Here is a 17,981-nt window from a genome sequence, read left to right as displayed (position 1 = left end):
GGGGGGGGGGGGCAGCGTGCTGCTCGCGTTCCTGTCGAGGGGCCTGGTTAGCAGGTGTGAGAGCGAGAGAGAGAGGTGGGAGGGGAGCCGACACAGCCTCCCCGCGGGCTGCGCCCCGCGTGACGTGGCGTGACTGGGCGTGACGTGGCGTGACGCCTAAGTGCCGGCTAGTGACGCTCAGGGCGTCGGGGATAAACGCTCGTCGAGCACAACATCCTCTCCTAAAGGGCGGTGGCGGAGTCGGACGGAGTTCGCGAGGCAGGGGCCGAGTGGACCAGACAGTGGCGTAGCCAGAGCAAGAGAGAGGTGAAGAGGGGAATATTACCGTCACCTTATCGAATGCTCTCTTCATTTCTCTCTCTCTCTCACTCCCTCTCTCTTGATGGAATGTCGGCCTTGCTGGGAGGAGGTGACGTCTACTATCTCAGCGGTTCAAATATAACGTCATCTTAGCGCCAAGTCGGACGAGGTGAGACCAAAAGAAATATAAGTATAGTATTTGACCGGCAAGCTGCGGCTGCAAGCGCCTGGTACTGCCAGCCAGCGCCAGCATGCAGAAAAAAAAAGAAACCTGTAAAAAGTGCAATTTTACTCGTAATCAATAGCCACGCTTCGTTAGTGTGGTTGGCGCTCCCGTAACAGTTTGCGTCGTCTCCCTCGCACAGCAGCGGGGTCCAAGCGCTGCACGCCGTGGGTGCGACAAGGACAGCAAGTGGGCCGGTGGCGCCCATCGCGACCACGCCTCTGCGGGCCGGCCAGGGGAACGTGCTACACGATAAGCACCGTCTCGTTTATTCATTGCCATATGTATAATGCACTTCCTGAAAAGAGTATGTAGGCACGCTGCTAACTTTTCCCTCTCTCTTTTCGGGGGCGGGCGCGTGCATGAGACTTGTCGTGTCGTGCAGCGGCCTGCGGCCCATGCAGCACGCCCCGCCAACGCCACCGGCTCGCAGCAATGCCTTTCAGCGCGAACATTATCAATTCACTTACACACCTAAGCGGGCGGGCGGGCGGACACAGGCTGGACGGCCGGCCGGGCGGGGGCTGGGTCCGGCCCGGACCCTGGGCAGCCCGTGGGGCAGCGGAGGTAATAATTAGGTGATCATTTCACACATAATAAGCACCTGCCCGGGCTGTGCCGTGTGGGCTGCAGAGAGAAAGAAAAGGGGGGAGGGGATGGGGGGCGTCGCCTACGTAATGCGGACTATGGGGCCTAAAAGGTGCACTACGCGAGGCTTTTCGATTTTGTTGGGAGACTTTTCGTGACACTGAAAAACGCTTGTCAAACAAATTCTCTTCGCGATTTTGAAAAGAACTTTGGAAGGTTTGTAGTACGAACTAGTTCTTCGCAAGTTTGAAAATGATTTCTTTGCAATACTAACAAATAGCCGGCAAGCGATTTTGATAACTAGCAAAGGATTACTTTGCTATGAAACAAAAGAATCCATCTCAACAATTGAAATAAGTTTGTTTGCAAGCATTTTGTGGTGCGTGGCTGAGAGCTACATATACGCCGAACTATTACAAAACCAGCTACGCCTTGTTTAAATGAAAAGAAATTCATTGACGAATGCTTTACTTCAGTGTTCTTGCATCCCGAGACCCTTTCCCCCTTCCCTCGGACCAAACAACCGTCGGCTGCACCGCGGCACAGCAGGCGTCTGCAGTTGAAAAATGTGCTCCATCTGATGTTTTTACGCATCCTTATGACCCCAATTTGCGTTCGGTCGCCTCTTGGACGGCCGCCGCGCGGCGAGTCAACACGAAAAAAAAAAAATGGGTGCACATCGTTTATCAGGAGCCAATCAGATCACTTGCTCGTGATGGTCACATCCTCCGCGCTTGGGCCCCGCGCGCTCCCGGCTGCTCCTTTGATAAATTGCTCCTTGCATTTTCTAATGGCTATAATTTTCATTTCCAAACACACTTCGCTCTTCGACTGTGTCGTTTTTTTTGGTCCCCTCAATCTCTCACCCCCTTCTCCTCTCCCCTCATTTCTACCCCCCTCCCCTCTCTATATATATATATATCTCTCGCACGCACACACACACACACTGTTCTGTCAGCAGAAATCGCCGTTACAAATTGACAGCGCGACGGGATTGACACAGGACAAGGTCCGGTCCAGAGGGACACACCTGCACCTGGCGCAGCCCAAAATGGTAATTTTAGAACACCCCATCGCGTTGGTAAATTATTACGAAATCGCAATCGCATTGCTCTTTGCGACCACAGAGTGCTCTGTGGGCCAGCAATGGATTGCCCCTACCCGAGTGCAATTACCAATTACTCACGGCTAAACCAACAATAGGGGCGACTTCTGAAACGCCAAATGCCCCCCGAGCGTACGTTAACACGGCGGAAAATTTACGATACAATTACATGAATATGCTAATGTGAATGGGTACGTGTGCCTGGAGCCTTCAGGGGTTATACGGGCGGGAGGGGGGAAGGACCAGAGGGGGCATGAAGGGGGACTGCTGCTCGCTTGTAATGTCAAGTACCAAACCAACATTGAGCATAATACATGTCTTTCTGAGTTATTATATCTCTAATTATTACCCGATGCCCAAGCAAGTTCGGTCCAAAGGGGGGCAATTAGATTGAACGCAAGCAAGAAATAAAGAGGAGGAAGGGGAGAAAGGGAGGAGCACACCGGAGAGAGGAGGCAGCCTGTGTATCTGTGGGTGCCAGCACGAAGAATAATTCCAGCGCCCGGAGTTGAAAGAAAGCGGCCTTTGGGTACAAAGAAACGTATACAGTTTTCGTGAAGACAGCGGGCGGGAGGCGGCCGAACGGCCGGTCCGCGTCTCCTGGCGGGCACGGGGCCACGAGATCCCATATCGTTTCGGACGCGGCCGCCCCTCGAGGGATGTGGGAGGAAAACGATCAGGGAGTCGCGCGTTGCGTGTTGGAAATGTAGCGATTTCGGCGCGAGATTGAAGGCGGCGGCGGATCACGTTCGAGTCCACACTCAAGGCGTCGCTCATGGCCGCGCGGCACCCTCATGGCTGCAAACTCTGCAGCACCGTCGCACAATACTGATGCAGCAAGGTGGCGAGTAAGAGAGACAAAAGTATTCAACCTAGAATACTTTTCGAAAATCAATGGGCAGCGAAGGCAGAGCATTTATGGTCAATTTGCTTTATTTGACAAAAAAAGTTTTATAAGTGTTGCACCAAGCGAAGAACATGACATGCGCACCGACATTAGTCAGTTTACATAGTATTAGAGAGTCTTAGCAATTTCATAAACAACTGGTACTTCTAGTTAAGGCACGAACAACTTCATCACTTATTTCGGACAAGCAAACATTAATGTAGAACATTTTTCAAAACGATAAAGGCAATTAATTACGTCTTGGTCTCGCCTCGCTGAGCGAACTTTAACTGAACAGACTTCTTGGAACACCTGGTGCACTCTTTGGTCTATACATTTGCATGCATTCGGCGAATGTGCAACTTCATATTGCCATCCTGAGTAAACTTCATATGGCACACATTGCACTCAAATGGCTTTTCCCCCGTATGAGTACGGAGATGGTTCTCTAGATGATGAGGCCGAGGGAATTTTTTCGGGCACAGTGGGCAATTAAACGGTTTTTCCCCAGTGTGAATTCGTAAATGCATCTTCAGATGACCGGATGTGAAAAATTTCTTCGAACATACAATGCACTCATGTGGCATTTCCCCCGTATGAGTGCGAAGGTGCCACCGCAGAGCAGAGTTAACACTGAACGTTTTGTCGCAAATAGAGCACTTGTACGGTTTTTCTCCAGTGTGAGTGCGTAAGTGCATTTTCAGAGTCCCACATTCTGCGAAATTTCGGTGACACACTGTGCAATTAAACGGTTTCTCTCCTGTATGAGTTCGAAAATGCTTTTTTAAAGAGCTACCTTGAGAAAATGATTGCAGACAAACAGAGCATTGGTATGGCTTTTCCCCTGTATGAGTTCGCATATGGGTTGTCAGAGCAGGATTTGTCAGAAACTTTTTGTAGCACACAGCGCACTCAAATGGTTTCTCTCCCGTGTGAACTCGAAGGTGAACTGTTACACTGCTGCTTTGAGAAAATTTCCTTTTGCAGACAGGACATCCATATGGCTTCTCTCTTGTATGTGCTCGAAGGTGAACTGTCAGCGAACTGGAAGTAGCAAATGTCTTTCGGCACACTGAGCAATCATAATATGGTTTTTCTCCAGTATGAGTTCGGAGGTGATTTTTCAGACTACCGACACGATAGAAGTTTTTGTGGCACACCGTGCATTCATGAGGCTTAGCCTCATCGTTTAGTAGCGTGCTTTCATGTTTCTCGTTATTATCACTTTGAAATTGCATCGCAACAGACAGATTAGGGCACCTGTCATAAAATGAAAACAAAAAAGTGTCACTTTTGTATAACCTACGTATTCTGCTTACCCTATTGAAAAATGCGAGGACTAACCTGAAATAAGCAGGCAGTCACTCTGAATATGATCCTCTACCCTGCCAAATTGATCTGCAACAGAATAAAAACAACAAAGTATGATTGCATTGGAAATCTTAAAAGTAACTCTACAAAAACTCTTCTACCACCATCGAATGCCTTAACTGAACTGACCACGTCACTATCTTGCACGCACGGCCGCGGCTCATTACCAGGAAAGTGCGTAATTTGTTGAGAGGGATACGCTCATTCATTTGTTCACGCCACGCCCAGGCAGCAGCGCCCCAACGTGTGTTTACGGCGCGAAATTGCAACTGGAAAGAGTTTGCGATTAGGCGTGTTTTATTGCGGGCCGCCGCCGGCTGGACTGGACTGGACGGGCAGACGGACTGATTCCAGGGGTCTTCCAGGAGCGTGAGAGGGAGGAGAAAAAGGGGGGGGGGAGCAGAGAACGCTTGCTTCTCTTATCTAAGGCAGCAGGTGCAATTTTTGGAGGCAGTGCGAATAATGATCGTGGTTTCTCTAATTAATTGGCGGCTTCCCCAAGAGCAGTCGCTATAAACGCTAATCACACAGAAATGTGCGGCAATCAGCATGGCCGATGTTCCAGAGCACACAGTTATTCAAACACTGTGACGTCATAGTTGCCCTATTGTTTCGAAAAATACTGTGTCGCATTGGGTGTTGACATGACGACGTAGGTACGCAGGCCTTGGATGTGGGTGGGTCAAGCTCTAATGGTTGTCACATGGTATTCTAATCAATGCGACACAATTCACACAGGACTGAATGTGATATCACAGTGTTTTGATAGTGCAGCACTGATTTTCCACTTACTTTATATTGAGTGCTCAAATAATTGTCGCCCAGTATCATTTCTTTTAAATATGAGAATAAATGGTAAAAGATTTTTAAAAGTAAAGAACAGTAAAGTAGTTGGGTAGAGCAATTGTGATGCTCCCGGCCAGTCATTATCAGGGTGCATGAGTGCATATACCACGGCTGAGCAGCAGCACCGCAGCAAAATGTCTAAACACCAGGTAGAAATGAGTCTGGGCAGAGATCTGGATGATTCACCTAATTGCAGGGAGCCAATGCCAGTTCCACTGCCTCTTCAAAAACGTATGGTTTCCCACTCGGCCGGTCTCAACGCAGACGTCTATCCGAATAAAAACGGTCCAAACTTCAAGCACGCATGTGTGGGCGAGCGCGCGCGGGAGCGCCCCGTGCCGCCAACCACTTATTAAACCCCGCCTCGCTAGCCTTCCCCGAACAAGAGAGAAAATGATCCGGGAGGAATTAAAAGATGAAATGGGAGCGCGCGTCGAGATGCGGCTCCGGGCGATCCAACGGCAGCGATCACCGCGCGCGCGCGCTTGTCAGGAAGGGTAAGTGCGGTGGAGTCATCATCATTCGCATTTTCGCTACCATACGGTGGGCGGGCGGCGGAAGTAATAGTTAGTGTAGCTGCAGCTACGAACTCCAGGTCTGTGTGCAGCGGGCTGACAGGCCTACGAAAGAGACCGGGTTGGGATACAAAGACAACTAGAAGGGGAAAACTTGCATCAAAGAAGTGTCACCCCAAATACGGAATTATACCTGCAAAGTCGTTAAAGAAGGAGCAACATCGACGACATTATGTTATTCTTTCCTCTCATTTGCATGCACTACCTGCCACCACCGCCACCGCCCTGGGCGCAGCCGCGGTGGGGCCCAGCCCGTCCCACAATAGACAACAAATGTCATCATGCACGAGAGAGAAAGACTGCCCCTCGGCCTCCACGAGGTGGCCCACGAGTGGCCACAGCCCTGTAATCTAAACCCGCATAAATCGTCGTCCACCTCCTCCCACCCCTCGAGACCAAAGGGTTGGTCGCAAGATGCCCTATCGCTGGTATTGTCTGTGGGCGCCCACTAACTCGGCTAGTGGCGCCGCCGAGTTGCGTGGTTCTTTTCTACAGGACCATAATGTCTTTGCCCGGGGGAAACAGAGCCGGGCGGAGGCGGCGGCGGGGGCAGATGCCGCACAAATGTAGAGGAATCCCACCCGGGGATGTATATGCTATAATCATCATTATCCCTTTCTTTTGGCAGTGTCGTGTTGAAGTGTAATTGCCCGGGCCGGAGGTGTGGCCCGGCCTCGCCGCGGCGCGGCTAGAGCGCGGTTAGGGCGCCACTCCGCGCCCCGCCGCGCCCCGCCGCGCCGCCATTGGCTGCACGGCGACCAATCAGGAGGGGGCCGTCGTCAACGTTTCGAACACGTCGGTAAGTGCGCGCGGCACCGCCGCGTGAGCCGTGATAAATCGAAGCCAAATAAACAAGCTGACACACTTGGAGGCGTCCACTTAGCCGGTATAGTGTTCGGCGGGAGGCGAAGGGCATGTGCAGTGAAGGGTAGGAGTCTGGTAAAACTCCATCACAGGGTGACACGGAAAAGAAACTTTCGAAGGGAACACTTGGGAGAAAAGAGGAAAAGTTTCCTCCGCCTTTCTTACGTGTTTCACTGCCTTCGTTGCACCTCAGGTGCCACCACCTGCCGGGGAAACAGCTAGAGTGCACACCCCTCGGGCTACGCGCCATTTCTTACACATGGCCATTACAGGACCAAATAATCGAAGCAGCGAGCGAGCACGGAACAAATCGTTCCCTGAACGACCCCAGTGCATTACACTAACGAGCTCACGCGGTGTCCACGGCGCGCCGCCCCGCCCCTCCACGCCCTGCAGCCGCGCGCGTAGCAATTACAATTAAGGATGTTTAAATCTGACCAGTCTTTCGAAACCGTACGTCACCAATCAGCCAATAATAACAATCGGAGGCTACCGTGACGCTGTCACTGCGGCGGAACGGAAGCGATAGAAGGGAGCTCGGTGTTTCATCACAAACGCAGGCAGAACCGATTGCGTTCCCATTTCGATGGTTTGGTCAATTGGCGGTTTGGCAATCCTGCTGGACACGCGCAGACCAGTGTGCCCTCCGACTCACGCCATTACTGCCATTCCCCCCCCCCTCTTTTCCCGCAGTTCCCATCTCTTTCTCTCTCACACTCTCTCTAGTCCGCTCCTCCTTACTGTCTCAATAACTATTAATCTCCGCTATCCCAGGTCCATCTAAGTTGTCCCAGCACTTTGTTAGCTGCTTATGAAGACGTGCGACTCCTTGACTTATAGCTCGAGTCGACGAGCGATTTGCCTGCAGAAAACACACACACGCACTCTCTCTTCCTCTCCTTTCTCTCTCTCTCTCTCTCTCTCTCTCTCTCTCTCCCTCTCTCTCTCCACTCGCACGCACGCACACACTTCTCTTTGATGAAAAGCACTATTGAAACAAAAGACTGGACATTTCGGCACCTTTCTAAGGTAGTGAAGAAAATGGCTTGTGTCTTTATTGTTTAGCAATACAGTAGCACGCCTCCCCTTAGGAACCAACGGCAGGGGTGTGCGGCGTAAGTCACAAACCAGCGGTTGTAGTGAGAGCCGAAGGCCTGCTGCGACCAGGTACAACACTCCAAAACAACCCAGGCAACTGAGCACAGGAGGGGTATCAGAAGAAGACATCCCTCCAGAAGTGAGTCAGACTCGGACCAGAAAATCTCTATCATCGTAAACACGATACGGGCCCAGTGGCCAGCTCCACGAGGGTAGGGCTGCTACACATGTCCTTACGTGTCCTGGAAGGACGTCAACCGTTCTGCTTGTGTCCCTCCCAAGTTGTTACGACATTCCAATCTGTTGCCGAGGGGGAAACACACAGGTCGTATCGTAAAAATCGAGTCAGGGCAATTCAAGAAACGACTTCAATGACTTTCGATTGTCTTCAAAAAAGCACCCCTGACTCCTGCACTCTTAAAGTATCTTTCAAATACGAGATACAAGATAGAAACAAAAGCTTTGGTGTAAAATTCAACGCTTACCCCACCGGCGCCTCAGTTCGCAGAGGATCTCCCGCACAGTGTTCTGAAAACCCAAGTGTGTACATGTAAGCGTTACTTGCTGCATACCTACATGTATGCAGCAAATAACGCACACATGTACACACTTAGGTTTCCAGGGTACAGGTACGTTTCATTAGAGAAATGCGCCTCCTAAACGCAAGAACACCACTACTAATTCCAACAATCACACAATAAGCAAGCAGGCGTGTCTGCAAATTAGATCCAACGTCCCAATTAATTGTTTTCAAGAACAATGCATATGCATGGCAGGACGCAGGCCAAGCCCGAGACTGGCAGTGATGGAAGGAAAGTCATCCGTCCCGAGCATAACGAAGCCACCCTGAGCGGGGCCTCGGCGGAGCCTCGACCGAGCCGCACATGTCGTACACGAGAGGGACAAGCGCCCTAACGAGAAGGGTTAACACGGTGGACCTTGATGACTACATGAGCAACCCCCGAGGAGACACATGTCGACAACCTCCACCCCTGATCAGTCACCTTACCGTGGCAGTTTCTGTATCCTCGAATAAACACGGAGCTCTTTTCGAATGAAATCCCCCTTTGGGTGTACGTATTCGAAGCCCCCAGATCAGTTAACGACCAATGAAATTTCACAGTTTTCTTCACGTGTGTGCTCTTCAGGAGGGTCCACTCGCAGGATACTTAACCTACAGAAGGATAAAAACGTATTGAACCCCTTTCCGCAGCATAACCTTTGACAATAATCTTAGACATTCAAAATCAAGCTCGAAAAGTTCATTACAGGCGCAAAAGTATTGGTTAAAATTAAAGCATTGCCCTACGGACGTCATGTGAAGGTTTTCCTTGAAATCAAATACAAGGCTAGATTATAAGCGAGGTCATCGGTATATTTTCCCCACAGGTAAAATTCAAATATTCCGGGAATACGCCGGCTGGTCCAGGAAACAGGACATGCCCAGACGACATAAAACACGGTCCTCGGACAAGAAAAAAGGGCCTAGCCAGGATGTGGCTTCATCATTACGGAAGGACCGGAGGGACACGTGTACGGAACACGGCCCGCCTATGTCCAAACTCAGGGGTAATATTCCCGACGAGATTGTACCAAGGCGATAGGGCCTGACGTGTGTCCAATCACTCCGGGCGGAAACGTTCGGCAACAGAGGACTGCTTACCCGTACACGCTGGCTACGATATTACGGGGACACGATTTTTTTTTTGCCACACCGCATTCCAGCGTAGCGACAACGCGGGGTCATGCCGTGACTCATGGGGGTCGAGAGACGCCACAACGAGGACCCCGAACGAGGCATCATATCCGGTGGTATTAAGACAACGCTTGATAGAGTCCTCATGACACAGCAACACGGCGAGCCCAGCCAGGCCCGCCGACCTGGCGATTTGAAGCCCATTACTTATCCATTTGACGGGCAGAGCGGGCCAGGCGGGGCGGGGTCGGCTGCGGGGTGGTGGCGGAGGCACGGAGTGTCCCCACGCACAAGGAAGGGGCCCCCGATGGTATCACGCCTTGGAGACAAATCTCTTATTCAAATACCCACGCACTCACAGAGATTCTCATCGCAGACCCCGGCCGCACATTATATACAAATTTGGGGTGATAAACACTCTGGTGGGGAAAGCTGATAGCTCATTCTCATTCTCGCGACGCGGAGCCTCCCGCGTGCGCACACCAGCGCCTGGGAGTGTATGCCACAAGTACTGGGCTCATCACAATGATTCGTTACGAACCGCAGGCACTATGACAGTTTCCATCCGGTTTCAACCAAAATACATTTAAGGTGGAATAGAATGCGAATATTGAGCCAAATTAATTATACCTTCACACGTACACTCTAGGAACACGTTTGTTCCTGAAAAGGCACCGTTTTCGTGCTCATCCAGATCAGATGCTATTTTTTTTCCTAAATTTGGGCAAATTGTGTAAATCCTTACACATTTTTCGCAGGGTTTAAAATTGCATCTGATCTGGAACTTCACAAAACCGATGCCTCTTAAAGGACAAAATTTCCCTTTTAAGTTTAGAGTGTATTTCACTTATCAGATTTGTATCGAATCTTTTCACAGTACAGATATTTAATCAAATAAAATACCCAGGTACTGGGGTGAGCCCGAGGACGCCACAGTCACCGCCGCCTCCTGCATCCGCCACTTCCTGACAACGGCGCCCGCCACCGCCAGTCAGTTATTAAGCCGGGAATTATTTCATTCGTTAAATTTAATCGGCAGTTAGTGAGCAGCTGGCGAGCGCTTATGTACGGCCGCAATTAAAACTGGATCCTGACGTCGTTATGGCTCCGCGGGGCCATTCGACGCCACACCTGAGCATTAAATGCAACAGTCGACTGATGTCTGGATCCAGCTTGCGGCCGGCAGTCTGTGTTGTCTCCTCTAAGTGCGCGACTTAAGGTCAGGCGCACGCGAGTGCCAAAACACCGCCAAAAGCGAGGTAATATGGTTTTTAAAGTGAATGTGCGTCATTTACACACCTCAGGGCATGTTTAAGAACGTGCGAAAGTTGCTCGCTTTTCAGGTCAGGTTTCTTAAACTTGAGGGGGATCGAGTAGACATCGCTTTACAGATGACGCACATTTCGCAAACAATAATGTGAAATAAAAATTTCACTTCAAAATCAATTTCAAATAAAGTTTGAGGATACTCACGGTTCCTTACAGAGAGGCAATTTTCAACGCTCCACAGAATGGCAATCTAGAGGTGTCAGCCGGAACAACCACCGTCTGGAGAGGTAACCGGCAAAAACCGTGTGACATGTGTGACTGCGCCACCTGCACAGATAGACGACCATGGATTATACAAAACAGCGGAGGGCAATGTCTGTGCACAGACAACATACATTGCTTTCCTCGATAACATTTAGCAGCGAATCTCGCGTCGATGAGGAAAGAATAATAATAATTAAAATAAAGCCGGGAGCTACCGCGCGGTAGCACGGACCTGGCCTGCGCCCACGCCCACGCGCACGGCTTACACCCACCCTACGGCCTCAATGAAGAACGGCTCAACAAGTCCTTCCCCCTCCCCTGCCTCTCCATCGAGCGCGCCGGCGAACGGCGTGTATGTCTGCGCGTAAATCCAATGGGAATGCTTACTGATACCATCAGTGGTAATTTGTGTTGCGCACCTCTCTCGCTGCACGAATAAGAAAGAGAGAGGAGAGAAGGGGGAGGAAAGGGATAGAGAGAGAAAGAGAGAGAAAAGCGCACACGTGACCGCCATACGCATGTTCGAAGGGGGGCTGCACATACGGCCGTCTCTGTCCCACTCGCAGCGCGCGGAAATGGTCGGAAAGAGAGAGACGGAGGCAAACACGCGTTGATTTTTATCGAGGCGATGGACAGGGCGAGGCAACCGGCGCGCTTGTTGTCTTCATACCGATAGGCAACCTGCGGCGATTGTTTGCAGTACCGTCATGAGCGCGGCCTACATAGAGCGTGTGGCCGGCCGACCGGGCTCTTTAGGGAAATACTGCCCCGGTCGGCTGCAGTTGGCAATATGACGGATGTGATTGAAAATTGCTCGGCTCCCGCCAATTGAAAAACACAATAAAGCATGATTGCAAAAAAGCCTTTTGCCACCACAAGTCAAACCCAATTCAAAGCAGCAGCTTTCACCACTCGCATCCGCGTCGGGTTAATTGGTAAAAGCGCGCCTGTCACTGTAAATCAAAATTACGTCTGGGTGAAAGATGGGGAAAAGCATCTTACACATCTTAATACGCTCCCTCCACGCCTTCGTCTGTTTGTTTTGATCGTTCTTCCAGCACCGCCCCCCTTCCCCCCTCTCCATCTCTCGCTCACACACCTCGCGATACCCATCGAAAGGGCTATATATCTAACAACAATGCCTGCACAAGGTACGACTCATGTCGTCAGCCGCATATAACTATATTTTTATTGCTTTCTCAGAAGTATGGCGTTACGGGTCCCGACTTGGCCCAAGCGGCGAATCGGACAAATGCTCCAAACGTGGATTCATCCAGTGTAAGTAGTACCTGCTTTACCTAATAAGGGCCATCCCCTTCCCTTCGTCACCAGTAAATCAGGCACAGCAAACAGCACGGGGGCAAGGGGCTGTAAAGTGTGTTTAACCGGTCAGCGATCAACTGCAGTAACGTCAGTCAGGTTGGTGCTTATTCAGCAACCCTTTCGGCGATTTCATAGATACTCCTAAAGCGCCGAAGACAAGACAATGACCAAACAATGATGTAAATACAAATGCTGAAAATCTAGTGCTGGTAAGCCGAGGGGGAAACGACTGTTAAACTTTGTGTCAGCCGGATTACGGATTACCCGTATTACCTCTGGAGTGTCCTCCGGATTACGTTGCTTTTTCTCTAGGATTACCCCGGATCACCGTAAAACTTTCCTGGATCAGCGTAAAACTTTCCCGGATTACCCTGGATTTTTTTAGAATTTCCCTAGATTACACCTGCCGGATTACCGAATGGCTGTCAGCCGAATTACCTAATTTGTTTCCCCCTCGTGGTAAGCGCTTGTAGACGGTACAATTGAAACACAGGCGAGGCGTACAGGATTTTACCGAGGATTTCACTTTGAGGGAATTTATGTCTCACCTTTAAGGAGAGGTCATGACCTCGTGCCTAACCCATGGGTACATCACTGATTTAAAACTACTAGCAGAGTCCGATTAGAGTCCGATTACCCACGATCCATACGACACACGCCGCTCCTTGCTAAGCCATGCAAGTGATGGCATTTCACAGCACCCTTGCTACTATACGGGGTTCGTTGCACACACCTCGTCTCAGAGATACGTCGCGTTTCTTGTATGAAGGCAGTGCCCTGGGGGCTCAATAAACGACTCATTGTGCAGGTGTGATCATGAATTCGAGACATGCAAAGTCTCATTAATATTCGCGATGAGTGAGCGCGGCGGCGTGTGGGCAGGCGATGACCCGAGGCACACGTTCACGTCCACCGGGCCTCGCTGTCTCAGCCCAGTAAGGGTTTTCGAGAGTCGCACAGATCCATATTTTCTACGTATCAATAGACAGTATAGGTAAAACTCTGTACTCTTCTATGTGGTCCTACACTGACCGCGCAACAGTAGTTAACTTAACACCTAAGTCCGGTTTAGGTCAGCAAACGACTCAGGTCCGCCCCCCCCCCATATTTTCTACGTATCAATAGACAGTATAGGTAAAACTCTGTACTCTTCTATGTGGTCATACACTGACCGCGCCACAGTAGTTAACTTAACACCTAAGTCCGGTTTAGGTCAGCAAACGACTCAGGTCCCCCCCCCCAACACACATACACACTTCAGCACGACTGCAGAGGGGGACATGCTGTCTGACGGAGCGTCTGATAGGGTGGCCGGCTGCGTTCGAGGGTCGAGGTGGCGCCATGGCTTGCGCCAGACGGCCTCCTGCAGATGGCTGCCGCTGCAGACGCAGCCCTGCGCCAGGGTGTCTACTGCTGCACCGCGTGCACTAACTGCTTAATGCTGGCGCTGATCGGGCGTCAAGCCTTGGCCGTCCTCCAACGGCTTCCAGGGGCGCTTCGGCAGCTCGTGGGTGGTGCTGCTCTTCGAACATCGGGCCTTCCTCAGAATGGGAATGGCTCCAAAAAAAGAAACAGAAATCAAACAAAAACATCGAAGTAAAGGAAAAGAATGGTCAAATTATTTGCTCGTCTACTAAGCCGGACTGACGAAAATATTTTTCATGAAAGCAAAATGCACGTAGTTACACGCAGACTTTCTCTCGTGTTAAAGAGATCGGCGAGGTCTGTAAAGCGACACCCAGTGCAAGGTCACAAGTAAGACATTAAGAGGCGTAAAACACGCGCACTCTGCGGCGACATGTCTCGGCCGTGTTCCGCTCTTGTTCGGTAGCCGAAGGGCACTGTGTTCTGTAGCTTTGGTGCGCTGCGAGCCGTGGCTAACATCCGTAATGCTTTGTATGCAAGGTGGCTGGCGCACCCGCAAGTCCCTCTGCCTGCAATCTCCGGCCATCAGAATGCGAGCAACAAGACTCGGAGCGAGGGTCAGAGGTCGGGTTGGTGGCCCCGTGTCAATATCCGGGCCGATATTTAAGGCCTACATGATCAGTAAACTAACGCTCTGGCGCGAATCTTTTGCACCTCTTTATTTTCGTCTGCCTTCGTCGATAACAATGCCCACAATGCCTGCACCAGCTTTTCAGTGTACAAATGGTTCGGTAAAACAATGTCTGATTTTTTTAGGGAAAATTGTAAACTTGAGAGATCGTTCTTAAGTTTGAAGGCAACTCCTCAAAGTTAGAAGTTTGAAAATTTCCCAAATTTTTTGATGACACTTCTTCACATGTAATAAAAGAATGCACTCTGAGAAAGTTTCCCGATAATTATAGAGGTTCGTCAGAGTTTTCCCCCCTTTCGTCCGAAATAACTTTGACAATTGTTTCTATTGTACAGACAACGTAAGCATAGCATCAATGGGAGTGCGTTACCGAATGCAGAGGTAACTTATAATAATTTTTGGAGATAAACAATTATTTCTCACAGATGTGTGTGGGTAGGAGTAGGAGCAAGAAGGGGCAACACCTTGTTACACACTTAGTTTGTCCGAATACTGCTGCCGGAATGCGTTGCTGGCACGTGCGCTCGCCCCCGCACATACGAGGAGTGTGTTTGGTTGAAACCATACACTCGTTTTCACAGCCAGGTGTCATGTGGCCGTGTGTGGTGGCCTAACGAGCCAGCCCAGCGAAAAGTTCCGTGTCCATCTCAATGTCACAGACACGAGGTGAAAAGATCCCCAACAAATGTTTTAGCCAGACCAAGATTAGTGAATAGTTGCGCCTATTCATATTTACAGCAGCCGCTAGGGTATTTCCAAAGGTGAAAAATGTTAATGAGGCCTCACGCATTAAGACGCAAGCAGAATCCAAGTGGGAGGGAAAAAATTTCTTTAAGTCATTTAAGGTAAGGTGGCAGAGCCATTACCTTGCGTTGGTGTGAGACACTCCCGCGTAATTGGAAACCCGAGAGCAGGATAGTTGTTATATGCACGGGAGGGAATTACTCGGCGGCCCCAGACAAGAAAATAAACGGTAATGCGCACATGCACACGTATCGATCCATTCCTACTCTAGAATCACCAGCGAGCCGTGGGCTGGGCACCAAGGAGGCTGCACGCGGGAGAGGGGAAAAAATGGGGCAAACGCACACACGGTCTTACAGCGCTAGAGGCCGCGTATTGAAGACCCTGCGAAACACGCGTTTAATGGGAGGCCCCCATCTCATTTGGAGAATGAAGGTGGAGGCGAGGGCAGCAGACAAGATGCGCGCCGGGTTTGCAGAAAATTGTCGTAAATCAAAGATCGTCTCGATGACGGGTAGGCAGGCTATTAAAACACTTACCGCAGGGATTCCTCCAACCAGACGAACTGGCACCTGAGTCAGCACACACAGCCCCCCCCCCCCTCTCTCTCTCTCTCTCTCTCTCCAGAACGAGACATGGGACGAACAGGGCACAGGAATCTGGTCCAAAAAAGATTCTCGAGCGTTAAGTCAATCCAGAAAGGCAGCCGGGCAGGCAGCCGTGTCGTCGGCACGATCCGAAGTGTCTCCTCCATAGCCTCGAGATAAGCAATTTGTGGCGGGTTTTAAGGGCAATATTTTCTTTCTGTTTTTGTCCACTGTTTAGTGACTTCACTACACGCCGCATACCGTGCATTTCAGATAAAAGAAACATTCACAAAAGGTAAAGAAAAAAGAGGAAAAAGGGAGAGAAAGGAGGATCGCAGTAAGTATGGTATATATATTTCAACAAAATGCAAAAATTGCAACCTGCCAAATTATTAAAATGTGGCCCTCGTAGGGGCTTTCACACGCGTGCCGAGCAAAGCCAAACTACTAAAATTAAAAAGAAATAAAAGGACGCAGTCTTGCCGTGCCCTTGCCGGTGCCTTGCGGGCGCCCTGTGGCGGTGAGTCACAATCAGCCCAGCAGGCCCTGTGCGCCCCGGTGCGGCCCTTAGGGACGGCCCGGCCTGGCCCAGGGCGCCTCTAATCATAGTGCGCCCAGTTTGCCGTGTTATTACCGTTGCCAAAGTGAACCAGTTATTAAAACATTAACCCTCCATAGCGCCACATTCCTTCAGCCTGACCTCATCTTGGCAGCAGCCACCTGCCTGGGCTGCTGTACAACAACTACTTGCTTGCACCACCAAATTGCCTTCCGATGATTGCTCCAATAATGTTTGCGGTAGTTGGAGAGGCCAGACACCACGCCGCCGGTGTGCCCAGACGCGCGCGGCAGACAGGGTGTCGTCGAGCAGGAAGGTGCCTCTCTGCCGATACCCTCCCGAGAATGTCCGGCGTCGCCCTCCACGGCGAGCGTGCCCGGGGGTCGTTAGAGCGGTTGTCGTCGTTGTCCACATCACCTCAAGGGGAAGGAGATCATTCTCTTAAAACGCAAAGCAGCGCGTTTTGGTGGATTAAGCGATAAACCTTTAGGGTAAACTATTTCCAAGAAAATCGTTAAAATCGACGACTTTTCTCTTCTCCTAGCGTATTCTTCCCCGTATCACTAGCACGTTATGACTGTGTTTGTGGGTTTGGATGGGATACGAGATAAGCTTCAGGTAGGGAGGGCGAGGCAGCATGCGGTCCGGGGGGCCGCCCACCCTGCCAAAGGAAACAATTTGGCTGTCACACTCGATGCAATACCAACTCTCCGATAAAAAATAAAAAGGGGCAAATACGCATCCGTTAACGTTATGGCGTATAATTATAGCGGAACGATGATCGGTAATTGGTCCAATGCTCAAAACCCAAATCTGTCAAACAACTGCCTACTTCACTTCAACATTCGCTGTCAGACTGACACAATATACTAGCCAGTGTTTTGCACTGCACCGCACGAGGCATGTCTGGGAACCTTCCCTCTGCCAAAATTCCGGGGGTATCAGTGCGATACCTCCGAAACAACTTGGACTTGTAACGTGCGTGGAAGCCTCTATGCCGCCTCAGTAGTAAAGGGGGCCCATTCTGACGGGCCGCCATCTTGGGTGCCCATTCTGACGGTTTGCAAAAATTGGCCAGGGGGCCATTCTAAACGGAAAAAGGGTGTCTTTTGGGTGTCTAACCCAAACCTAACTTTTGGAAGGGTGTCTTTTGAGCCTCCAACCCAAACCTAATTTGTTTCAAAGAGTCTATTTTGAGTGCCTAACCTAAACCTAACTTTTGGAAGGGTCTATTTTGAGTGCCTAACCTAAACCTAACTTTTGGAAGGGTATCTTTTGAGCATCCAACCTAAACCTAATTTTTCAAAAGGGGGCCCATTCTGACGGTTTGCGAAAATTGGCCAGGGGGGGCACCCTGAGCGGAAAAAGGGTGTCTTTTGGGTGTCTAACCCAAACCTAACTTTTTGAAGAGGGTATTTTTTGTGCGTAACCCAAACCCAATTTTTTAAGGGTATCTTTTGAGTGCTTAACTTAAACCTAATTTTTGAAAGGGTATCTTCAGGGGAGCTAACCCAAACCTAATTTTTTTAAATGGTGTCTTATGGGTGTCTAACCCAAACCTAATTTTTGAGGGGTGTCTTTTGAGTGTGTAACATAAACCTAATTTTTTAGAAACGGGTATCTTTTG

General features: G+C 50.3%; 1 protein-coding gene across 3 annotated transcripts in view; it reads right to left on the bottom strand.

Moving 5' to 3' along the window:
* Window positions 1–3,154: 3,154 nt before the first annotated feature.
* LOC113202376 (zinc finger protein 239-like) overlaps window positions 3,155–17,981 on the bottom strand; it is a 58,253-nt gene continuing 43,426 nt past the window's right edge. For 2 of the 3 annotated variants that reach the window (XM_026416563.2, XM_026416564.2), the window contains 3 exons: window positions 11,026–11,148; window positions 4,447–4,500; window positions 3,155–4,362 (listed from right to left, as the gene is read on the bottom strand). In XM_026416563.2, coding sequence (XP_026272348.2) covers window positions 3,432–4,340 — 909 coding nt within the window. In that variant the 5' untranslated portion in view covers window positions 4,341–4,362; window positions 4,447–4,500; window positions 11,026–11,148 and the 3' untranslated portion in view covers window positions 3,155–3,431. The remainder of the gene's footprint in view (window positions 4,363–4,446; window positions 4,501–11,025; window positions 11,149–17,981) is intronic. The other variant, XM_052266149.1, reaches the window with a different exon arrangement.

This window comes from Frankliniella occidentalis, unplaced genomic scaffold (assembly GCF_000697945.3).
Source record: "Frankliniella occidentalis isolate FOCC.00 unplaced genomic scaffold, Focc_3.1 Scaffold35, whole genome shotgun sequence".
Lineage (NCBI taxonomy): Eukaryota > Metazoa > Arthropoda > Insecta > Thysanoptera > Thripidae > Frankliniella > Frankliniella occidentalis.
The sequence above is the reverse complement of the archived record's forward strand: the minus strand, read 5'-3'. Positions and strand labels throughout refer to the sequence as shown.